General features: G+C 50.7%; 1 protein-coding gene across 2 annotated transcripts; it reads left to right on the top strand.

Annotated features, from left to right (window-relative positions):
- The first annotated feature begins 18,883 nt into the window (after positions 1 to 18,883).
- Positions 18,884 to 24,599, top strand: LOC138430199 (neuropeptide Y receptor type 4-2). Of its 2 annotated transcripts, none has more exons than XM_069572214.1 (2): positions 18,884 to 18,968; positions 22,914 to 24,599. In XM_069572214.1, the coding sequence occupies exon 2, from the start codon at positions 22,951 to 22,953 to the stop codon at positions 24,082 to 24,084; it is 1,134 nt and encodes a 377-aa protein (XP_069428315.1). In that variant the 5' UTR covers positions 18,884 to 18,968; positions 22,914 to 22,950; the 3' UTR covers positions 24,085 to 24,599. The 2 variants fall into 2 exon arrangements, with proteins under 2 accessions (XP_069428315.1, XP_069428314.1); XM_069572213.1 differs by having other exon boundaries at positions 18,908 to 19,198.
- Positions 24,600 to 24,987: the final 388 nt, after the last annotated feature.

The following is a 24,987-nucleotide window of genomic DNA, read 5'->3' on the forward strand; positions in this document are numbered from 1 at the left end:
AAAGCACTAAAGTTACATCTCTATAGAACAAAGGCGCAGTGGTTTATAACAAAGAAGGTACTTAACTCAAAGATCTAATGTTGCTAATACCAGGTCTACTACTTGTTTTTCTATATACCAACTATATCTAAAAATAAAGGATATGAAAATTTGGCAGCAAGTATTGGCTCAACAAATGAAACCTTTAATCAATCCTATTTTAATGATTTTGACTCTTCGGAAGCCCTTACATTCCTAGGATGTTTTAAGCTTCCTGTGCCTCCTGAGGTCAGGAGGCCTCAAACAATCACATGCGCAGCTGTACGAGTCCTGCAGGCAGGCTAGAAAGCCATCAGAGGGGTTTTTGGATTGACACACTCTTTCAAATGCAGAAGACTAAAGCCCTGAATTGACTTTTTCCAGAGAATGTCAGAAGAGTGGAAAAGCAGGCAGATTCTTATTTTTGGGGGTACATGCTCAGGAAATGCCAGAGGGAAAACCTGAGATCTGACTCGACCCTGCCCATCAGATCTCTGCTGCATGACCTTGTCACGGGTGGAATTCCTCATGCTGGCTTCCGGCATTCTCCAAAGAGTTCTTTATGTGCAGCCAAAAGTGACCTGTCTGTTGGTCAAGGCAGGGGCAGGGAGAAACTGGGTGCTTCCCCTGAGCCCACCAACAGCTGAATTTAAAATGTGGCGAGAGATACAAAACTGAGGAGGAGGTGGTGCCAAAGAGCCCTGGGAGATGGTGAAGGTTTCCTGGGTTGGAACTTTCCTCTGGAAAACATCTGACAAACAACAAAAAAAGACCCACTGCTGAACCTTTACCCAGGTCATTTCCCTTTCCTGGACTGAAATGTTCTCTTTTCCAAATAGGAAAATCCTATTTGGAACACGTGTTCCTTCTGTATAACACCTTCCCATCCAACCCACAAAAACTGCTCCACTCTCTAAGCTCAGCCGCTGTCTTGCTTCACTCTGATGATGCTCTTGCTGTCTTCTGGCATCTCACATCCTTGTTCTGTGACATCATGGAATTATTCTGCTGCAGAAACCAAGCACCACGCTTGGAGAGTTGGAGAACTCTGGTTTATGACGCCAGCGGGCCCAGAGGAGTTAACACTCCAAGCTCTGAGCCCCGAACAAAGGGGTTACAGAGTTGTTATAGGCAGACTACAGTGGGCAACACTAGCTGCTAATAGGCTGGTTTAAACTAAGCGGTTTCATGATGGGGAGGGGGATGCCTGACCTTTACACAGACAGGCATGGTTAAGCAGGTTTTCAGGGGCTGGGCAATTGCAAAGAGCAGGACAAGGGTGAGTGAGATAAGCTCCAGTTCCTAGTATGTAAATACCCACTTTCTGAGACTACGTTGTAAGGTCGGACCCTGGGGGCCATGACGGGCCGCCCCACCTCTCCCCTGCCAGCGGGGGAAGTCCCTAACGGAGGGAGCCTCCCAGATCCCAGGGACCAATGACAGCACACTCCACCAGCTAAAGCCGCCCTGCCCCAGCTGCATAAGCCACCCCGCCCCAGCGGCACAGAGAAACCTATCAGCTCGTGAGGGGCGAACCGGCAACCGATTCAAATCCCCTTCCGCTAGCCCAGCCATCCCTCGCAGCCTGTGTATATAAACAAACTTCCAACACAGCCCGGTGCGCAGATTTGCTCAACCTGCCCCGTCCTGGTTCGGGAACCCAGCCCAGGAGCGCTTCGCCATTAAAGCCCGTTAGACATTTTTTGATGTATCTGGTTGTCTTTTACCTGACATACGTGACCTACGTGATCCAGACTTTGCAAGGAGCAAGCTGAGTTACAGAGGCAGAATGAGTAGGAGGTTATGTAAAATTTTAACTTTTTCTCTTCAATTTCACTATTATTCAGCTTTTCACATAATATACTTCAATCTCTAAATTTGATTTTAACCTTCCTTCTTGAAAGTGAAGTCTGTAATCATATTAGCTTTTTTCCTCTAAGGCAACTGTTGGATATATGCTAATTGATAAAGGAAGAAAGGGGCAGGTGTAGGCGACACAGTGCAAGAACGTTTGCTAGTACTTGTCATGACAGAAAGGGCACCAAAGTTTCACGCAAGCTATGAACAGCACCCAGCAGATCCCAGAACACATCTGTTCAATGGAAGGAAGGAAGAGAAGAAAAAAATGAGAGGAAATGACAAAGGGAAGAGAGAAAGGAAGGGAAAGAAAAAGAGGAAAGGGTGGAGGGAGCAAGGAGAGAAGGGGGAGAGAAGAATGGAAAAAGGCTGGAAAGATGGACAAAGGGGGAGAGGGAAGGAGGAAGGGTGGAAGGAAAAGGGGAAAGAAAGGGATGGAGAATGTCTTATCCTTGACCTTCTGGGTCTTTCATGTCTACACTTGTTCCCTTTCTATTTACAAAATATCTCTTGGGGCCCTATGATACTGAGCAGGTCCCTGTGGGATTCCTGGGCAAAAAAGCCTTTCTGGGACCTCCGTTTTTTGGTTACAGAAAATAGGCTTCATTCAACCTTTAAGACCCTCCCTGAGTTCCAAGAAACGGGTTCAAACCTTTGCTAACTGGGGAAGGGAGGGGGATGCAGAGACAGAGCTAAGGCAGGAACAGAAGCAACAGTGTAGCCTTGGGGAAGTGCTGTGGTTCCCCTCAAAGAAGGCACAAGACAATAGCTTTGAGCTGTCTTGCCTCACCAGGTGGGAGAAATTAACGTCACAGAGAGCTCAGACCAGTGGGAACCTCAAATTGATGATGCTGACTCCCACTTCAGTTCAGTTCAGTTGCTCAGTCATGTCCAGCTCTTTGCCACCCCATGGACTGCAGCACACCAGGCTTCCCTGCCCATCACCAACTCCTGGAGCTTACCCAAACTCATCTCCGACTTACCAACCAATTAGAATAATGTCTATCAGTTGATCGCACCAGCTTTCAACCATTACAACTCTTTACTACCGCTCCAGGACACACAGTTTTGAGGCTATTAGCATGTTGTGACCTCCTCTCCCTGGCAAAGCAATAAAGCTATCTTTTCTACTTCACCCAAAACACCATCTCCAAAATTTAATTTGGTGTCGGGGTACAGAGGGCAGATTCAGCTTCCCTTACGGGGCACCCAGCACCTAGCTCCAGTTTGCCTGATGTACCCGCATAAAGATCTGCATGAACCACTTCCAAAGACAAGATGATTCATCGTTCAGTACCCACCATCTCATTCAAGTGCCCCTGGCCCAGAGTCACTGGCCCCTGCAAAGCTATGCCTCATGGCCCAGACTTGGACCTTTGGAGGACATCTGGGCCTAACTGACCCTCCAACAGGAGTGCAGCTGGAGGGCATATCCTCTTATTGGCATCACACAGCACACTCTGCCCACTGGCTTCCAGCGCCACCCATTAGGGAGTCAGGGCACCCGAGCTCTGAGGAGCGAGGGATGGAGTGCCTGAGGTCACTCACTGGTGTGAATGCGACGCCCCCCTCACAGCCAGTCATCTGACTCCCTGGGCCCTCCTGCACCTCCTCCTCCTCCACACACTACCACAGCCCTGGTGGGTGGGAGCCAGGAGGAGGATTAGAGCCTTAAAGCCCATCAGCAGCCTTCAAGGGGAGGGCAGAATGGCATCTTTCTAACAGTACTTCTTAGGGATCAGCTTGAAACCAAGCAGGACCCTGTGGGCCCCCCTGGGACACAAAGCTTGTGTCCCTGTTTCTTGTTTCTAGGAAATAAGACTCCATTCAGCCTACATGACCTTCCTGGAGTTCCAAAGGCCAGGTCTAAACATTGCTGATAAGGGAAGGGGGAGCTTCACAAACAAGGTAGGGGAGGTCAAGAAACAATGGAGCAATCTTGGGGCAGGGTCTTGGTTCCTCCTCAGGGAATATACAAATCTTTGAGTATATACAGTACCTTTGAGCTCTTCAAGAGACCATTGAGCCTATGAATGAGTTTTGAACCCATGGATCAGTTTTAAGCTGGAGAGCCCAGTCAGTTCAGTTCAGTTCAGTAGCTCTGTTGCGTCCAACTCCACGACCCCATGAACTGCAGCACGCCAGGCCTCCCTGTCCATCACCAACTCCCTCCCAGAGTTTACTCATACTCATGGTGATGCCATCCAACCATCTCATCCTCTGTTTCCCCTTCTCCTCCTGCCTTCAATCTTTTCCAGCATCAGGGTCTTTTTCAAGGAGTGAGTTCTTTGCATCAGGTGGCCAAAGTATTGGAGTTTCAGCTTCAGCAGCAGTCCTTCCAATGAATATTCAGGACTGATTTCCTCTAGGATGGACTAGTTGGATCTCCTTGCAGTCCAAGAGACTCTCAAGAGTCTTCTCCAACACCACAGTTTAAAAGCATCAATTTTTCGGCTCTCAGCTTTCTTTATAGTCCAACTCTCACATCCATACATGACTCCTGGAAAAACCATAGCTCTGACTAGATGGATGTTTGTTGGCAAAGTAATGTCTCTGCCTTTTAATATGCTCTCTAGGTTGGTCACAACTTTTCTTCCAAGGAACAAGCGTCTTTTAATTTCATGGCGGCAGTCACCATCTGCAGTGGTTTTGGAGCCCAAAAATAAACAGTCTGTCACTGTTTCCATTACTTCCCCATCTATTTGCCATGAAGTGAGTAAGATCATGGCATCCGGTCCCATCACTTCATGGCAAATAGATGGGGAAACAGTTGGAAACAGTGGCTGACTTTATTTTTCTGGGCTCCAAAATCACTGCAGATGGTGACTGCAGCCATGAAATGAAAAGATGCTTACTCCTTGGAAGGCAAGTTATGACCAACCTAGACAGCATATTTAAAAGCAGGGACATTACTTTGTCAACAAAGATCTGTCTAGTCAAGGCTATGGTTTTTCCAGTGGTTATGTATGGATGTGAGAGTTGGTCTATAAAGAAAGCTATGCACAGAACAATTGATGCTTTTGAACTGTGGTGTTGGAGAAGACTCTTGAGAGTCCCTTGGAATGCAAGGAGATCCAATCAGTCCACCCTAAAGGAAATCAGTCCTGAATATTCATTGGAAGGACAGAAGCTGAAACTGCAATACTTTGGCCACCTGATGCGAAGAGCTGACTTATTTGAAAAGACCCTGATGCTGGGGAAGATTGAGGGCAGGAGGAGAAGGGGATGACAGAGGATGAGATGGTTGGATGGCATCACCGACTCAATGGACATGGGTTTGGGTGAACTCTGGGAGTTGGTGATGGACAGGGAGGCCTGGTATGCTGCAGTTCATGGGGTTGCAAATAGTCAGACACGACTGAGTGACTGAACTGAACTGATGGGACTGTAAGGTAGGACCCCGGGGGCCATGATGGGCTGCCCCTCCCCTCCCTCCCACAGGCGAGAAAGTCCCTAATGGAGGATCCTCCCGGATCCCGTGGACCAATGACAGCACACTCTGCCAGCTAAAGCCGCCCTGCCCCAGCTGCTTAAGCCGCCCTGCCCCAGCCGCATAGAGAAACCTATCAGCTCGAGACGCCACGAAGCAGCAACCTATCCAAACCCCCATCCGATAGCCCAGCCATCCCTCGCAACGTGCATATATAAACAAACTTCCAACGCGGTCCCGGTGCGTGGATTTCCTCGACCTGCCCCGTTCGGGTCCAGGAACCCCGCCCGGGAGCACTTCGCCATTAAAGCCCGTTAGACATTTTTTGGTGTACCTGGTCATCTTTTACCTAACATTTGGCTCCCAACGTGGGGCTCGAGGCGAGGGCCCATCCCACTAAGAGCGGGATTTGCGGCCCCCTTGGGTCTGGCCCGCGCCAGACCAGGTCACCCCGTCACTCGTCCGGGATGATTCAACCGTCTGGCAGGATGTGGGGTAAGTTCCATCGGTCGGGCTCTGGGGGTTTGTGCTCCCTTGGCGATTATGCCTAGGGTGTCCAGGTTCCAGTAAATCGCAGCCGCGTCCGGACCCCTCCTCCACAAGCCAGGCTTGCTTCCTCACCGCGTGTCAATTTGGAGACATCCATCTTAACTGAGCGGCCTTCTCCTCGCTGGGTTGACGGCCTGTTCGGGGACGCCTGACCGGACTACTCCCAGCCCTGTTAATGATTGGTCCAGGACCTTCCTTTCATACTCGCCATGGGGGCGGCTGCCTCCAAGCCTGACCGGCCCTGGTCTACACCACTAGAATGTTTACTTGCCAACCTCAGAACTCTACATATCTCTGGAGAAATTCGTTCCAAGCGCTTAACTCACCTTTGTTCTGAGGCATGGCCCCAATATTCTTTAGATAATGGCTCACAATGGCCACCAACCGGGGCTTTCGATTTTGACATCCTCTGTGACTTAGATAATTACTGCTGGAGGACGGGAAAATGGTCTGGGGTGCCCTACGTACAGGCTTTCTGGCTGTTGCGCTCCCGTCCCACCCTATATACCCACTGTTCCCCTTCTGAAATTCTCCTAACCATGACTCTCTCTGGCCCTACATCACCAGGGAGGCCGTCAGCGGCCCAGCCAGAGACACCTGAGGCAGAAACTTCTGCCCTTATAGTGCCTCCAGAAGACCTAGTGGCCCCCCCACCCTACACTCCAGCCCCTGCTACTTCACCAACCTCCCCTCTGTCACCCTCACCCACTCCCCCCATGTCCTCCCCTCCCCCATCATCCTCACAGCCTAGCCCTCCTGTAACAAGGCCATCTCTATACCCACCCCTTCCTTCATGCCTGGCCTCACCAACCCCCCCCTCACCAACCTCCCCTCTATCGCTCTCACCCGCTCCCTCCATATCCAACTCTCCTGCGGCCATGCCTCCCGCCATTCCCCTGGCTCCATCCTTGGCTCCGTCCTTGGCTCCATCTCTCCATCCACCCCTTCCCCCCTCACCGCCTCCTCCCCCACCACTTTCACAGCCCAGCCCTCCTGTGTTTATGCCTCCTGCCACTCCCTTGGCTCTGTCCTTGGCTCTGTCCTTGGCTCCGTCTCTCCATCCACCCCTTGCCCCCTTATCGTCTCCTCCAGCACTGTTCTCACAGCCCAACTCTTCTGTGACTACGCCTCCCGCCGCTCCCGAGGCTCCACCTCAATATCCACCCCTTTCTGCATGCCCCCCTTTTTTGACTCACCAGTCAGCTCACACACAAGATCCCCGACCACTCCCAATCTGCCGCCAGCTCCCCTGCTTCCTCTGCACCAGGTGGCCAGCCCAGAGGGTCTCACCCATGTCCACGTGTCCTTTTTTACTCCAACATCTTGCCCATATTTAACAATGGCTAGGCTCCTACTCGGCCAACCCCTCTAACTACATCAAAAATTTCACCCAGCTATCTCGATCTTACGCCCTCACCTGGCCAATGGGGCCCTTGACCACCGAGGTACTGTATCTACCAGCCAATGCCTCTTGTGTTCTGGCCAACGACACCTCATTAACCACAGGGGCCTGTGATGGCTCGAGACGAGGGCCCCTATCCCCAAACCCTCCAATATGCGGAAAACCTGGGATATTCTTTCTCTGTAATCAGACCGCCTTACTACAATGTTTTCCACCCAACTGGACTCAGCCTTGCACCCCAGTCTTCCTTACGCCCTACCTGACCATTCTGACATGGAAGACCAGATCCGACCAACCCACCGCGGACGAAGGGCACTGGCTGCCGCTCCCCTGCTCCTCGGAGGAGGCTTATTCACAGCCTTAGGACTGGGTGCAGGGGGATTGGGATCAGCCACACACTTTTACTATAAGCTCTCCGCAGACCTCAATCGAGACCTGGACAAGGTGGCAGACTCCTTGATGGCATTACAGACCCAGATAACTTCTCTGGCAGGAGTAGCTCTCCAAAATCGAAGGGCCCTAGACCTGCTAACGGCCGAAAAAGGGGGAACCTGTCAGTTCTTAGGGGAAGACTGTTGTTTTCTCATTAATGCCTCGGGGATAGTTCAGAACAAGGTCCAAGAGTTGAGAGAAAGCATCAGACTTAGACAGGCTGAGTCAGGCGGTTCCGACTTTTTGAGATGGTGGAAGTCATCTTGGGAAAAATGGCTTTTCCCACTTCTCGGACCCCTCACCGCCTTGTTCCTCATCCTGTCGATAGGACCTTGTGTTTTTCAGATCATCCTCCAGAGGGTCAGGGATCTGACCCAGACGGCTACTGGACGGATGCTGATGGTGGCCACATACTCCAAACTCCCGTCTGGAGACCCTGAGGCCCCCTAAAGGTCACCGGGATCCGGCCACGACCCTCAGCCCCAATGACGCCCAGTTCAGCAGGAAGTAGCGAGAAACGATAACGGCGCCCCTTATCCTATCGAAAGGGTCAGAATGTAAGGGCGGACCCCCGGGGGCCATGATGGGCTGCCCCTCCCCTCCCTCCCCCCGGCGAGAAAGTCCCTAATGGAGGAGCCTCCCGGATCCCGCGGACCAATGACAGCACACTCCGCCAGCTAAAGCCGCCCTGCCCCAGCTGCATGAACCGCGCTGCCTCAGCTGCATAAGCCGCGCTGCCTCAGCTGCATAAGCCGCCCCGCCCCAGCCGCATAGAGAAACCTATCAGCTCGCGACGCCAGGAAGCAGCAACCTATCCAAACCCCCATCCGCTAGCCCAGCCATCCCTTGCAACGTGCATATATAAACAAACTTCCAACGCGGTCCGGGTGCGCGGATTTCCTCGACCTGCCCGGTTGGGTCCGGGAACCCCGCCTGGGAGCGCTTCGCCATTAAAGCCCGTTAGACATTTTTTGGTGTACCTGGTCGTCTTTTACCTAGTAGGGACCAGATGCCATGATCTTAGTTTTCTGAACGTTGAGTTTTAAGACCCCCTTTTCACTCTTCTCTTTCACATTCATCAAGAGGCTCTTTAGTTTTTCTTCACTTTCTGCCATAAGGGGAAAATTTCTCGGAGAGCCCAAGGTGCAATTAAATGCTACTGGAACCTACTGTAAGGATGGGTGGAGGGATGGTTAGGAGGCTGAGTCCCACTTCAGCGGGCCCTGCCCAGGGACACCAAATCACCTCCGCCCCCCTCCCACTTCTGCCACCGGAGGTGGGGCCCTGCGACTCCAGCAGGGATTCTGTGCCTCCTGCTCCCCATTCCCAACAGGAGGCATAGCTTGGCTCTCTCCGCACTCCCGCCAGCCCCAGCGAGCCAGGTGGAGGGCAGGAGCTAGAGGACTGACCAAAGCTCCGCTGCCCCAGCTCTTCCTCAACAGCGAGAGCGGCTCCACCCGAACGCGAACCCGTGGTGTGGGATTGAAAAGTTGATTTCCCGCGGAAGCCGGAGGACGCAGGGCTGGGTCCGCTCCCACTTAACTTGGCCCGGGCCCTGAGGGCTGACCCGGCTTGCCCGGCGAGGTCCGGCCCGAATGCTGCTACAGTGCAGCCGTGGGCGAAGTCGAGGGTCGCGCTGCCCTCCCCTCGGGCTCCGGGGCAACTCGGCGGAGATGCCGAGCCTCGAGTTCAGGCTCTTTGGGGACCCAATTCCACTCCTGGCAGTGGGGGCGCGTCTTCTCTGCCCTAAGTCACTAGGGGAGGGAGCGAGACAAGAGCTGGCAGCTGCACAACGCGGCTCAGCCGAGAGCTTCCACCCAATAAAACCTGTGGGCCACGCCGCCCACGTGTTGTGAGCTCCTACGCTTGGTCGTGGGGACTCGGAGGAGGGCGGGACCGGGAGCGAAGTGAGCCGTCTGGTCCAGGCCGGCCCGGCTGAGGGTCGCGGAGTGGGCAGGCTGGCCCTGGGGAAGGCCTGCTGGGGTCGCAGCTCCGGTCCCCGCCCGGTTGGCTCTATGTGGGCTCCTGGGGCCATGCCACCCTGGGGACCTCCTCTCCACTTCGGGGTAAAGCAGGCGTAACTGGAAGAGGGTGGGAGTAGTGCTTCTTTTCTCATACATTCCAGGAAACTTTTGGGATAGATGCTCACTGCCACCCACAACGGCGAGAATATCGCTGGCTTCTGCATCCTGAACCTGCAAGAGCTCCTGGCATATGATAGGAGTCTGGTAATGACTGCTTACTAAATGAGCGCATGGATAAATGAATGGACGATGAGGCTGTTTTTCCATCCCACGATGTCTTCCGAAATACATCCACTTCACAAATAAGCAGAAAATAAATGTTTGGGAAGCACTAGCGTTAAAAGGAGAAGGGAGTGGCGCCCCACTCCAGCGCTCCTGCCTGGAGATTCCCATGGGCGGAGGAGCCTGGTGGGCTGCAGTCCATGGGGTAGCTAGGAGTCGGATATGACTGAGCAACTTCACTTTCACTTTCTTGCATTAGAGAAAGAAATAGCAGCCCACTCCAGTGTTCTTGCCTGGAGAATCCCAGGGACGGGGGTGCCTGATGGGCTACCGTCTCTGGGGTCGCACAGAGTCGGACACGACTGAAGCGACTTAGCAGCAGCAGCATTTAAACATCGGTATAAACAGGCTATCTTATGTAAGGTATAACCACTGCCATATGTTATGAAGCACTTAAGAAAGGAAGTGTGGCTTTCCTGTTCCAGACTTGTTAAAAGTCGAATTCTGACAAATGAGCACTGGAGGTGTATGCTGTGCACTGCGACTGAGTGTTTCTGTAACAGTAGATAAATTAGACAGCTGCAATAATCCAAGAGCATTATCCCACATCTGGGAACGGAGCCAGCTGCCAAGTGGAGGAACACACAAAACTGAAGGAGGCCTGTTGGAGTTTTCAAAAGTCTCTGCTTCCAGCATAACAGTCACTTTATTTATTTATTTACATTTTATCTTTAAAAATTTATTAATTTTATTTTTAATCATTTATTTATGAAATCATTCTCTTTGGTCAAATATATATTGGTATGGAAAACATGTAATAGTTATCTACCAAAGACATCATTTCTGACTGTTGTATTCCCTCAATACTGTATACATTGACACAGGTTCAAGGACGTTATATTCCCCAAATGTTTTATATTCAGAATTAAATTTTAAAGGGCCGTGTTTTCCATAGTTTTAGCCTGGTGCGCAGGTTATTAAAAATATCCATTAAAACAGCACAAGTCAGAATAAGTACCAGCCATCAGAATAGTGCCAACTGTAGGAACAAGGCATCAACCATCAGAATGATTGCCATACTGTTTATTTTAAAACAGCTTGCCCAGCTTGCCCTGCTTGTCTTCCTGATGCCCAAGGGTTTGCTTCTGACTTCTCTGCCCAAGTCCTCTTTTTATGAATGATTGTATATAACTATCCCCAACCCTTGGCTTTCCAAGCTTCTCTGCATTCAAGCTGGCATTGTGAGTTGGGCTAGGCTCCTCAGACTTTGTGGCTATAATCAACAGTAAGAAATATAAATTACTATGTGGCTCAGGGCACACGCGCGCATGCACACACACAAACACACACACACTGGTATATTTTCTTCTATTATATTTATTTTCATTAAAAACATGCTGATCCCTGGAAGTTTCCTGGTGGTCCCTGGTGGTTAGGACTCTGTACTTTCACTGCCGAGGGCACAGGTTCAAACCCTGGGTGGAGAACTAAGATCTTGCAAGCCATGCAGCACAGTCAAAACAAACAAACAAAAAGGAAAGAAAGAAAAAAACCCATGCTTATCCCTGATGGATTTCACATCCAGGGCAGGAGGAGAGGGGGGTGAAAGAGGATAAGATGGTTGGATGGCATCACCAGCTCAATGGACATGAGTTTGAGCAAACTCCGAGAGACAGTAAAGGACAAGGAAGGCTGGTGTGCTGCAATCCATGAGGTCGCAAAGAGTCAGACACCACTTAGCAACTGAACAAGTGGGTTGCAACCTGCAGAGCTGGGATATTGGCAGAAAGTTTTAAAGAAAGTAACTGTGCTGGGCCCTCACCTGCTGCCTGGCCTGGCTGCCCAGGGATTATAGTGGGAGCCACACCTTGGTGCTACCTTCTCTGAGCAGCTCTGTGGTCACCAAGACATGAAGACCTCTGCTTTTGGTCAGCTGGCACCTTCCAGATACCACCTCCCTGACTGATCATTGCAGGCCACACATAGACCAGACGCTGTGTGTAGAACAGACATTTATGAAAGGCATTAGCAGAATAAGGAGGACCTGAGAGAGCTGGGGAGAGAAAGATGGAGACACAGACAGACTGAAGGAGATGAAAGATGCAGGATGGCCAAGTTGCCCCGGTTGTCCTGCTTTTAGCCTCAATATCCATATCCTGGAGAACCCCGCAGGCTCAGGAAAAGCAGAGATGTTGGTCACCCTGCAAAAGAGGGACAAGGAGAGAGGAGCAGAAGGCACAGACACTGAGAGATGATGCGTTCACTTCCTGGGGCTGCTGCAAGCAAGCACCCCAGACTTAAACAACAGACATGCATTGTCTTATGGTTTTGCAGGTCAGGGTCCAAGACTAAGGTATTGGCTGGGTTGGTTCATTCTGGGAAGGATCTGTTCCAGGCTTCTCTACCTGCTAGTAATAGATGGCTGTCTCTTTCTTGTGTTCTCATGTCATCTTCCCTCTGTGCACGTCTGTCTCTGTGTCCAAATTTCACCTTTTTGTAAGGACACGAGTCACATTGGATTAGGGTCCATCCTAATGACCTCGCTTTAACTTGACTTTCTCCGTAAAGACCCCATCTTCAAATAAAGTCACATCCTGAGGTCCTGAGGGTTAAAACTTCACAGATGAGTTTGAGGGGAACACAGTTCAGCTTGTAACAGATGGGAAGCCAGAGAGAGACACCCAGGGGCCAGGGACAGTGTCCCAGGTCTGACCTTTTGGTCTTTCTGACCACTGCCTGACCTGCCCCTGGCTGACCAGGAACTCTGCCCTAGCCTTCCCTGGGAAACTTCTCCTGCCGTAAATCGAGCCTTGTGCTCCTCACTTGCCTGGGCTTTTATACCTGTTAGTTCACCAGCCTGTACATCTGGGAGGCACAGTTGGAAAAGAATCCGCTGGCCAGAGCAGGAGATGCAAGAGACTTGGTTTCGATTCCTGAGTCGGGAAGATACCCTGGAGTAGGAAATGGCAACCCACCCCAGTAATCTTGCCTGGAAAATTCCACAGATACAAAGGAATCTGATGGGCTACAGACCATGGGGTCACAGAGTTGTTCGCCACTGAGCACGCATGTATATATAAGGCTAATGACTGGCACATCCCGACCATGCTCCTCTCTTCACCCTCCCAGCCTTCACTATGTCCAGGTAACAAAAAAGATGCTCCATGCCAGCTCAGCAAGAACCCCAAATCCAAGATGGGCTTTCAAACAAGACCCAGCACACATTTGTGGAAAAAGAAAATTACGATTGAATAAAGACATCCAGGAAACAGAGAATCCACCCAGACAGTGGAGTGAACCTGGTCTAGTGGAAGGGAAATTTTGAGCTTTTCTTTTTTTTTTTTTCATTAGAAAATGCAATGGGTTTCTTTCATAGGTGGAAGATCTAAAATTATTTGTAGGAAAAAAGAATTGGACTGGATAATGAAGATTGGGGAGAAATTTTGTATTTTAATTTAGTGTGATAGGAGCAAATGTTGGTTCCTTTAGTATTCCTAAAACTATATTATTATCCATGATTGGCTGTTGTTCAAACTTATTTTACTCCCCCCAACCCCAGTTTGGATTAGTTTCTGGACCTATTATGCGGGGTGTAGCCTTGCGACTTGATTTTGCCTTAGGGTGGTTGCAGGGTGATTCCTTGCCCCTTGACTTTGTGCTCAGCTACGTAGCTTGCTTTGGCCAATAGACAGTCACAGTTGTGACTCAAAGAGGACTGGAAATTAGCCTCTATAGCTGGATTTGTGTTCTTGTACCTGTGCCGTCTTAATGAGTAGAGCTTCTTTTGAACTGCCCTTTCAGCCTGGGCCCACAATGGGTGCAGGTGGAGGAATTGAAACCTTGGTGAGGAGCTAGTCCAGCTGAGCCCACAGCTCAAAGAAGAGCTGCCCCCTCGAGCACAGCCTAGCTCAGCTAACCACCAGCTGACCTGAAATTATGTTTGTTTGTCACTGAGATTTTGAGTTGTTACTCCGTGAGAGCTGACCCATACATTATTGTATCAGGTGAGCTTGGAAGGACAGCACAGCTGAGCACAATCTGAGATGGGGAGTAGCCTGGAGTAAATTCTTCCTCCAAAGCATGCTGTAACCTGGTGGGTATTTTACTTACTATTTCATCTGCATCCATTTTGGAATTCCTGGATCAAAACTTCTTTTAGAACTTGTCTTGAGGAACTGGACTCTGTCCACTGTCTAACACATACAGATGATTTAAAATTTTGTTAAATGACTGTGGACAGTTTGAATGGATCCCAGAAGGTCCCAGGAGGCAGGAACAGGAGTTAGGGATGTGAATACAAAACATACAGGCTGAACTACTTTGCTATTTCTCCCTGTCCCCCACAAAGCGATAGTTGATGCACTGTGGGCTAGTGACTCCACTGGGTTAGCAGAGGATTAACCTGGGGACTGTGGGCTTTTTGGGAAATGATATCTCTCTGTCCTTGTCTTTCTCTTCTTCTGTATTTAGTAGGAAAGATGCTATTTTGAGATGATCAGCTTCATCTGATCACCTGCGCCCTCTTCCTCCATTCTCTCTGGTGGCAGACATGTTCTGCACTGTCCTTCCTTAAAATGGAATAGAGGAGGAGGGAAACATCAGTAAGGAGGGCCTGGGAAAAGGCACTGGGAAGTTTGGCTTTACCCTGGAGAAAGGCAGAGCGGGGAGCCAGGGCCATGCCACCTGTCTGGAGTCAGGCAGGAAAAGGGTAGATCACTTAGCTGAAATCCCTTACCTTTTTCTCCTGTGATCAGAGTAAGTTATATAACAGCCCAGCCTCTTTATGGCTTAAACAGGGAGAAAAGGCAAACAAAGAGCATGTGATCTCCCAGGATCTGGGAGCCACCTTCCCCAGCAGGTGCATCCTCTTCAGCAGACCTGCCTACTGCTTAGAGGGTTTCCTGGAAGACCAGAACCGTATCTGCTGCCTGATCCTGAAGTCCTGGCGTCCCTTTCTCATGTCTCCCTCCCAGGTGTCTTTGAAAGACTTTGAAGTTTTCAAAGGATTATTCTTTAATCCTTTGTGTCCTCACCTTGTCATGAACCTAAACCAGTCTTGGCTCCATTTTACAGATGATGAAACTGAGGCTAGAATGATTGTTATCAAGCATTATACTCTGCGCTATGAGATATCATTTAATTTATTGTATTATTTTTATTTTTTATTTTTAAATATAAATTTATTTATTTTAATTGGAGGTTAATTACTTTACAATATTGTATTGGTTTTGCCATACATCAACATGAATCTGGAGGTATACATGTGTTCCCCATCCTCAACACCCCTCCCTCTTTTATTCTTTCTAAAAATAAAATTATAATTATGAATTTTTCTTTAATAGAGAGAAGGAAACAAATGGTCTATATTCCTATTACTCACATAACTGATGTTAACATTCTTTCTGGCCCAACAATTCTATTTTTAGATGTTCCTGCTTTCAGTTTCTATTTCTGTTTTATTCCATGAAGGTTAAAAAAAACTTGATATTTAAAAATATCAACGGTTTCAGTTCAGTTCAGTTCAGTCGCTCAGTTGTGTCCGACCCCATGAATTGCAGCACGCCAGGCCTCCCTGTCCATCACCAACTCCCGGAGTTCACTCAAACTCACGTCCATGGAGTCCGTGATGCCATCCAGCCATCTCATCCTCTGTCGTCCCCTTCTCCTCCTGCCCCCAATCCCTCCCAGCATCAGAGTCTTTTCCAGTGAGTCAGCTCTTCACAGGATGTGGCCAAAGTACTGGAGTTTCAGCTTGAGCATCATTCCCTCCAAAGAAATCCCAGGGCTGATCTCCTTCAGAATGGACTGGTTGGATCTCCTTGCATTCCAAGGGACTCTCAAGAGTCTTCTCCAACACCACAAAAGCATCAATTCTTTGGCGCTCAGCCTTCTTCAAAGGTTTACATATATATAAATGCAAACAATTTTGGGCTTATGAAAAACTACAAGTGAGGATAAACAGTATTTTTTCTGAACCATTTGAGTAAGCTGCCAACAAGAAGCCCCTCTTTTCCAAATACTAATTTTATTGTCTATTACTTACAGAAAAGGACCTTCTCCTACTCTCCCAAAACACAACCATCATGATTCAGGCAGTTAGCATTGAGACATAACTACCCTCTCAACCCCAGGTTCCATTCAAGTTTCATCACTTGTTCCAAGATGCTTGTCCCCCAGATACTGCGGAATGCAGTCTCCCCATTGGTAGGATCTCCCAGACTGGGGTCCTGGCCTCCTATAGCAGGGAAGTACAGCTCCAGATTTCTTGCTCATGGGCTGTTTTCTCAGGGAGATTTAGATATTCTTGCTCTGCTCTTTGCAGGGCTCAGCTGCCACCAGGGGTTGCTGTTTCCTTCCTGTCAGCAAAAGGTCTGACAGCCAGCACTTGCTGTGTTGCTTAACTAAGAATGTCTACTTATCCGCTCTCAGGGGTATTTGGACGCTGGAGACAGAGCTTGGACTCTGGGTTCAAACCCCAACCCCGCTATCTACAATTTGGATTGAAGGGGGCAAGACACTCCAGTTCCCCCAACCTCAGCTTTCTCACCTGTGATATGGGATGATCATACTTTATGAGGTGGGCGTAAGAGAAAGTACTTTTGTCTGGCACAGGATCTGGTCACTATTTTTACTGCCCCATCAGCTGCTCTCTGTTCTACACGGGCTTGAGCTAAGGCCTAGGAGCTCTGGGAAGTTGTTTAAAAGGCTCACCAGTAAGACCTCAATCCATGGCCCCACATAGCTGCCCCATGAGGAGGAGATGTCAGTGTCTGAGTTCCTGCCCACACAGAGAACAGTTGTCTATAAGTGAGTGGTTTCTAAACAAGAAAGACTCTTCACTTTAGACTCCTGGAAGCCATCATTATGATTGTTGCTGTTCAGTTGCCAAGTTGTGTCCAACTCTTCATGACCCCGTGGACTGCAGCACGCCAGGCTTACCCTGTTCCTCACCAACTCCCAGAGTTTGCCTGTTTGTGTCCTTTGCATCAGTGATGCCATCCAACCATCTCATTCTCTCGCCCTCTTCTCCTCCTGCCTTCAATCTGTCCCAGCATCAGGGTCTTTTCCAATGAGTCCTTATAATTAAGTTCTGCTAAATGCGTTCTTTCCTTCCTTTGTCACGTGCTGTCACTGTGCATGGACCCGTAATGGGCTCTGAGGGCAGAGGCAGGAGCCGTGCCCTGGACACGGGAGTATGCTGTATGAACATACACACAGGCTGTGCCACCTGCTTCTGCAGCAAGAACACATCATGGCCCGGGGACACTGGAGCAGGGCTGAGAAGGAGGAGCAGCAGTTTCCCAGGGAGTCAAGGTAGGGAGGAGAGTGATCCTGAAAGGAGATATGGCAGGTGCAAACCCGGGCAACCAGCCGGCAAAGGCTTGGGTGTTTGATGGGCATGATCTGACCATTCAGTTTTTTAGCTGAGTGATTTTTGGGGAAGTTGCTCAATCTTTGAGTCTCACTTGGTTTCATCAGTAAAACAGAAATAAAAACGCTCACCCTCAGAGCTGTTCTGATGATCCAATAGGGTATTGCCTGCAGAGCCCACTTGCACCATAAATGACAGCTGTCATTCTAGAAGGGGCCACTGCCCACCACTCTGGAACCATTTCCGTAGTCAGCACTATGGATGGTCCATCTGGGGTTCCTTGGTGTAGGGGGGGAGTGGCTAGAAGATCTGGGCGGTGTCCTGTGTGTCATGGGGCGCCATGGAAGTTTGTTTTTCCCCCAGCTTTATTGAGATATAATTGACATATAACATTATGTACACTTAAGGTTTACAATGAGTTGATCTGATACACTTACACATGGCAAAACGATTACCACCAAAGCATTAGATAATGTCTCCACCCTTTCACATAATTACCATTTCTTTTTTTATAAGAGAATTTAAGATCTACTCTCTTGGCAACTTTTGAGTATATAATACAGTGTAATAAGCTATACTCACCCTTCTGTCCATTAGATCCCCAGAACTTGTTAATCTTATAACTGGAAGTTTGGACCCTTTGACCAGTATCTCCTCCCCATTTCCCCAAACCCGCGGCCCCTGGTAACCACTGCTTGACTTGATTTCTGTGAGTGGGAGCCATGGAAGGTTTTATAGAAGAGTCGTGCATGTCTGACACTCAGGAAGTGTCCCAGAAGAGGGGTCTACTCTCAAGAGGTCCTGCAGGTACAAACGGTGACTGTACCATGTGGCCTCCTGGAGGAAATGATAAGGCAGTATATTCAGAATTGGAGCAGCCTTTGGAATACACACTGCGCCATTTCAGGCAAGTCCTCACCTGGACTCCACTGGAGAAGAGCTTTCTTACTTGACTCTTGTTGCAGCAACCTTGGAGGCCTTTCCAGAATCTATGAGGGCCTCTCTGACTCTTCCTGAATGCCCCTCTGAAAGCCCCGGCGTTCTCCAGCCACATGGCTCTCCCGTGATCTCCAGTGACCAGATACCTCCAGCCTCAGCGCCTTTGCCTTTACTGTGCCCGCTCCCTGGACCATCTGTCTATAGCTGACCATTTCCCCACAGCATCTCATTCTCTGCAGTAACTGAGTTACTTGCCCCTGGTCTGCCTTCCCCCCTGGGCTGGGAACTGCAGTATGACCCGAGGACGGGACACCTGTTTTCCAGCTCTGTGTCTGTCGGGAGAGTCAGGCTCACAGCGGCCTGCAATTCATGTCTGTGCATGAGTTTATGAAAGGCAGGTCTTCTTATGCCCGTTCCATGGATGAGGGCACTGAAGCTCAGAGGGAACAACAGTTCCAGCCCGCTGGCCTGGGCGGGGGTGGGCGTGGAGAAGGCAGGTTTGTCTGGCTGCAGCTGCGGGCAGATGGGAAGGCTCGCGGGCGCGGCCCCGGGGCAGACGCCCGGGTCCCCCGCGGCGGCTGGAGCGTCCTCGTGGGCGGCGCGGGGCGGCAGACTGGGCGGGGGCTGGCGGCGGCGGCGGCGCGGGAGGGAGCCGGGCGTGCGGGTGAACTGGCAGGGCGGCTCCGCTCCGCAAGCAGAGAGAGCGCCGGGTTGCCGGAGCAGGTGAGGCCGGCACCAGCCCGTGGATGCGCTCCGTGGGTTCCGAGGGAGGAAGGGGCCGGGGCCGGAGGGGCCCCCGGGAAGCCGCCCGCTGCCTCCGCCAGGCGCCCGGTGGGCTTTACAGAGCCCGAGGCTCGGAGCGCCGCAGTCAGCGCGGGTGCGGGGACCCTGCCACTGGGGCGGATTTGGGCTCCCACAGCCTCGGCGTTCTCTGCGCGCTGCAGGCAAAGGAGGTAAGAGGTGCGTGGCAAGTGTGGGCGCCGCGGGCTTTAGGAGACAGGAGCTGTTTGCTGAAATTTCAGGAAACAAAGCAGACATCCTTGTCTCCATTCTTACCTCCTGAGAAGATTATATTATTTGTCTTTTCCATTAGTTTTCATCTGACGGCTGGGAAGGCAGGCTGCAGTCTGGGAGGGCTCCCCTGGGGGTTGCAGGTGGTCCCCCCCCGCCCCCCCCCCCCCATCAGGAGAGCTGCTTGGGAGGTAAGCCTGGAGACACTATTCCACTGATTTTGCATTACAGTCCGCCCTACCCCTCCCAGAATCACCACCCTCGGGGGTGCACCTGGAAGATTTGAGGCCTCCTGGTCCTCACTGGGCCTCTCCGAGGAATGCATTGGGAAGTGAGAGACAGTCTTGGTGTGCGGTCCTTTGGGGGAATTCTAAACCACCCAGAAATTCTTGAAGTGGTCAGTGTGGTCGCAACTCAGAAGCCCTGGTGATTACTGGGTATGATTACTTCAAGGTGATCCAGGTGAAAACCAGCACTGATGGCCACTTGCCTGGTGATAGCCCTGCAGGCCCACATCTCGTCCCCGGAAGCTTGTGCTCTTGTGTTCGCCCTCAGGAGGGGCCTCTGAGGTTCCAAACTGCATTGGGAAGGAGACAGCTCTAAGAGTGTCATTCCACTAGGAACTCCAAGCCTGGGTCTGCTTGGGAAGGATGAAGGGCTGGAGAGGCTGGGATAGCCTTGAAGCGGCTGGGGAGGTGGAGGGGTCTGAGCCAATGTGCTGGGGCCCAAGGCCAGGGGACCCTGGGCAATGCCACCCCAGCTGGGGCATCTTGTCGCTTTGCTGAGCCATACCTTGGCACTGCAGGGTGCTCACCTGCTCATCTGCCTCTGCCATTTCTCCTGCCCCACATCAGCTCACCTCCTACTTTAGCACAGACTTCCCTTCCTCCTTTCTAAAAAATCTGTCTGGCATGGCCTGGTGCCACGGCCTTCAGAAGCAGACTAGCCAAGGTTCTAGTTCAGCTTTGCCACTCACAGACTCTGAGGACCTTGGGCAGCTTCCTTTCATCTAACTGGGCCTCAGTGTCCTCTTTGAAATGGAGCTGTATAAAATCCAGTCATATGGTTTTGCTGTCTTTGCAGATTGAAAATAGTTGGATACTGGGGATTTCATATGGTTCAGCCTAATAGAGCCTTTCTCCCATGGCTAGGGTTTGGATTAATGCTCAGGAAGATGTCTTGAGCCCAAAGCTGAGTGAAGGTTGATGTCTGTCCCTTCTGCCCTGTCTCCCAGCAAAGCATGTGCCCTCCACAGTAAGGCAAGACCACCCACCGCTCTTTGGGCTCTTTCCAAGATTGGTTCCTGCCTTCTGTCTCCTGCTTGTCTTTCCAAATTCCCCTTTCTGCTCTTCTGGGCATGGCAGGTTCAGTTGTCCCATTCTCTCCCCAGGTCCCATCCAGGTACCGCCCTGGAGGCTACTTGGGTCTTCCAGGTGTCTGCAGGACCAAACTCAGACCAGAATTGCCTCTGCATGCCCACTGCCACTGCCTTCTCCCTACTGCCTCTGTGCACTTTCTGCAGAAGGAATCTAACTTTCGTGCTGACCTGGGGCTCAGGGTTTGAATGATTGCTGCCTCACCCCTGGAGTCCGCTTCTGGAAATCCTCAGTTCCTGCGCACAGAGGGTCTTTCTTGGGTGGGCCCTTAGGGGGTAGTTTCATTCCAGTCTGCAGCTCTGGAGAAAGATGCAAGGGCCATCTGGTAATTCTGCTCCTTTCTTGGTTCCCCAAAGATCTCCTTCCCATGTTGTTGCTTCCCCAGCCCTAGCACTTCCCTCCTCTGCCCCAGTCCCAGATGTTGTGCAGAAGGGTTGGTTTAGGTCCAGGCGTCCATGTGGTCTAGTCAGCAGGGACTGGTGTGGAATTTCCTGGCTCACTGGTGACCATCCCTTGTGTTACTCTTTAGCGATTCTTCGAGAAGGGGGCTGCAAGCCGAGCGGATCTTCACTGCTGCCTTCAGTGCCCCCATTCTAGATCCCACAGCTGCAATGAAGATCAAGGATCCCATGCGCCACAGCCAAATGAATAAATATTAAAAAAAAGTTTAAAAAAACCAGAAGAAAAATTCTCTTGTCTCTGGGATTGGGTAACTGAAATAACTAAACTATAAACTGCCTTTGAATTCATGACAATCTTTCCATGGCCAAATGTGATTCATCTTTCTAAGTCAAATTAAATTTATAGTAAGTGACATTTACGATAGCTGACAGATATTATAGCTTTTACTGACCTTTGGTTAATTTTGGTTATCCCCTGTAAAAACTGCCTCTAACTTAGCATTTGATCATGAAGAACATTTATATGTGAACAGTTCATAGATAGACGTAATCATTATAAAGGCCCTAAAGAATATCTGAATAGGGCCCTTTCTAAATAGTGATTATTGAAATGGGGTCCAAGGACCATGTGATCGGAATCATATGGTTCACTTGTTAAAGTACACATTCTTTGGCCCCATCCTGTACTCACTTAACTGCATTTCCTGGTGAGGGACTCTGGAATCTGTGCTTTTGATCTGCTCCTGGAGTGATTCTGGTCTCCTTAAGGCTGAGAACTGCTTGTGGGATTAGTGATGACTAGAGAAGTCACGAGGAAGGGAACTCTGACGGTGTGTGGTGACATGATGGCACACCACATCGAAGCATCTGTTGTTGGCATTGCCACTTGGAGGTTCTGAGGTCCAAATTCCAATTAGGTCTTGGCAGAGAGTCCTTTGTGTTGAGGCACCAGAGGAAAAGGACCAGGCTGACATGGAAGTGTGGACCAGGCCAGTTTCTGGGAGCTACAAGCTGTGGCTTAAGCATAGGCATGGAGGGGACCCATAGGGTAGTTAGTGGGCAGCCCTTGACCTTGGCCTGATGTGTATGTACTGGGTCAGGAGGAGCGAGCTGGTGTACTGAAGACCTAGTCTTCGGCATACCTGGCAGTCTTCAGTATTGCCATATGTCACTGAGAAACAAGGCTGGCAGAGTAGGTAGGGGCTGAGACCAGGAAGGCACACTTCATGTCAAGCCCTGAGGTTCTGGATCTGTCCTAAAGGGAATGTGGGGACATCCCTGGTGGTCGGATGCCTAAGACTCCATGCTCTCAATACAGGAGGCTTGAATTGGACCCCTGGTCAGTGAACTAGATCCCACATGCCTCAGCTAAGAGTTCACATGCCACGGTGAATATCAAAGATCCCTTGTGCTGCAACTATGACCCAGCGCAGTGAAGTAAATAAATACTTTTTTTTAAAGGGCATAGGGTCCAATGGAAGGACCTGAGGGCATTGAAGAATGTATTGCTATTTCTGTTTGCATACAGTGTGATAAGGGGATTTCTACCCGTGCTCCCTAAATAATTCTGTCCCCGAACTCTGCATACAAAATTTCAATTTCTTCGTCATCAAAATAGCCTCGAACCCTGAGGTCAAAGGGAGTCTATGGAACAGGTTCTGATGTCAGACAGACCTGGGTTTGTATCTGGGCCCCACTGCTTATTAGCTGTGTGGGCTAATTGACTTTGGGCAAGTTGCTTTACGTCTCTGAATCTCAGGTTCTCCAGGTCTCGGGCTTGGGAAGGAAGCAGCCATGAAGCTCTCTACCTAGCCCCCACTCTCCCCCGGATCCCACACAGGGGGTGGTATCCCTAAGTGCCATTTGTCTTTGCTTTGCAGGCATCATCCTTGAATCTCCTGAACTCTCCTGTCCACCATGAACACCTCTCACTTCTTGGCCTTGCTGTTCCTAGGATCCCCTCAGGGTCAAAACAGGAGCAAGTCAGCTTCACTGCACACTCCATACAACTTCTCTGACCACTGCCAGGATTCCGTGGACCCCATGGTCTTCATCGTCACCTCCTACAGCATCGAGACCATTGTAGGGGTCCTGGGCAACCTCTGCCTGGTATGTGTGACTATCAGGCAGAAGGAGAGGGCCAATGTGACCAGCCTGCTCATTGCCAACCTGGCCTTCTCCGACTTCCTCATGTGCCTCATCTGCCAGCCACTCACGGCTATCTACACCATCATGGACTACTGGGTCTTTGGCGAGGTCCTTTGCAAGATATCCACCTTTATCCAGTGTATGTCAGTGACAGTCTCCATCCTCTCCCTTGTCCTTGTGGCTCTGGAGAGGCATCAGCTCATCATCAACCCAACAGGCTGGAAACCCAGTGTCACCCAGGCCTACCTGGGGATTGTGGTCATCTGGCTCATTGCTTGCTTCCTCTCCCTGCCATTCCTGGCCAACAGCATCCTAGAGAATGTCTTTCATAAGAACCACTCCAAGGCTGTGGAGTTTCTGGCAGATAAAGTGGTCTGTACTGAGTCTTGGCCGCTGGACCATCACCGCATCATCTACACCACCTTCCTACTGCTCTTCCAGTATTGCATTCCACTGGCCCTCATCCTGGTCTGCTATGTCCGCATCTACCAGCGCCTGAGGAATCAGGGGCGGGCATTCCGCAAGGGCAGCTGTAGCTCGCGGGCTTGGCGGGTGCAGCGGATCAACGGGACCCTTGTGGCGATGGTGGCTGCCTTTGCTGCTCTTTGGCTGCCCCTGCATGTGTTCAATAGCCTGGAGGACTGGTACCAGGAGGCCATCCCCATTTGCCACGGCAACCTCATCTTTTTGGTGTGCCACCTGCTTGCCATGGCCTCCACCTGTGTCAACCCTTTCATCTATGGCTTTCTCAACACCAACTTCAAGAAGGAGATCAAGGCCCTGGTGCTGACTTGCCAGCAGAGTGTCCCTCTGGAAGAGTCGGAGCATCTGCCTCTATCCACAGTGCACACGGAAGTCTCCAAAGGGTCTCTGAGGCTCAGTGGCAGGTCCAAGCCAATCTAGCCAGGTCTAGGGCTTCTTCTTGCTATGTTCATTGCCAGGCTCTTTCACCTAGCTGAGTGGGCACATTTCAACCTGGGGGTGGCCTTCTGTCATTACTGGCTTTGTGGGGCCTAGGTAGGATAGCAAGGGCCTGTTTCTGTATCCAGTTGCCTTGTGAAGCCTGGTGTTCAGATGTATCCAGTTGCCTTGTGAAGCCTGGCATTCATATGGTTCAGCTATTGTTCCTGGGAGAATTCCGAGTCTGGATTCTACAGGTCACGTGCAGTGTGTGTCTTGCAGCCTGAACAGATGCCAGAGCTGGAGATGGTCTGATTATCGCAGGCAGAGTTCATCCTGGTAACTCAGCAATGTGTGCCCCGCCCGGAAACCCAGGGGTTTTATCTCCACCGGTGAGACTGTGAAGACGCAAGTGAAAAGCATGTGGAGTCCGAGTTCTGGACCTTGGTCAACCCTAACATTTTGGGGAGACAATGTTTGTGGATTGGCTTGTACACAGTAAAGAGCTCTATGGTGGCGACAGTGGGGTTACTCTGTATCATTAGCACGTCCAGCTGCAGAGAAGGGACCCTGGCAGCCTGCACTCCTTTGCAGTAGGCAGGTTCGCCCTGAGCAGCAGGAATTCCGGGGTCCACATCTTTCTCCATCGTTTTTCTCTTTCTTTGCATCTGCCACCTTGAATGAAAGTGCTGAGCCCGAACAACTGGCCTGCCAGGGAAGGAACGTCTCCCTCTCTATCAGAACTCTGGAGAGGATCTGCTCGCTCGTTTTTTTTTAAGGTTCTGCACTGTGTTGGCTATACCACATGTCATGTGGTTCTCCGACCAGGGACTGAACGCAGGCCCACTGCACGGAAAGTGCCGAATCTTAACCACTGAATCACCAGGGAGGTCCTCTGGGGAGGAC

Source organism: Ovis canadensis, chromosome 25, assembly GCF_042477335.2.
Source record: "Ovis canadensis isolate MfBH-ARS-UI-01 breed Bighorn chromosome 25, ARS-UI_OviCan_v2, whole genome shotgun sequence".
NCBI lineage: Eukaryota > Metazoa > Chordata > Mammalia > Artiodactyla > Bovidae > Ovis > Ovis canadensis.

What these genes read in the sequence shown, in the direction of transcription:
- LOC138430199 (XM_069572214.1), top strand. Translation starts at nt 22,951, where the DNA reads ATGAACACCTCTCACTTCTTGGCCTTGCTGTTCCTAGGATCCCCTCAG.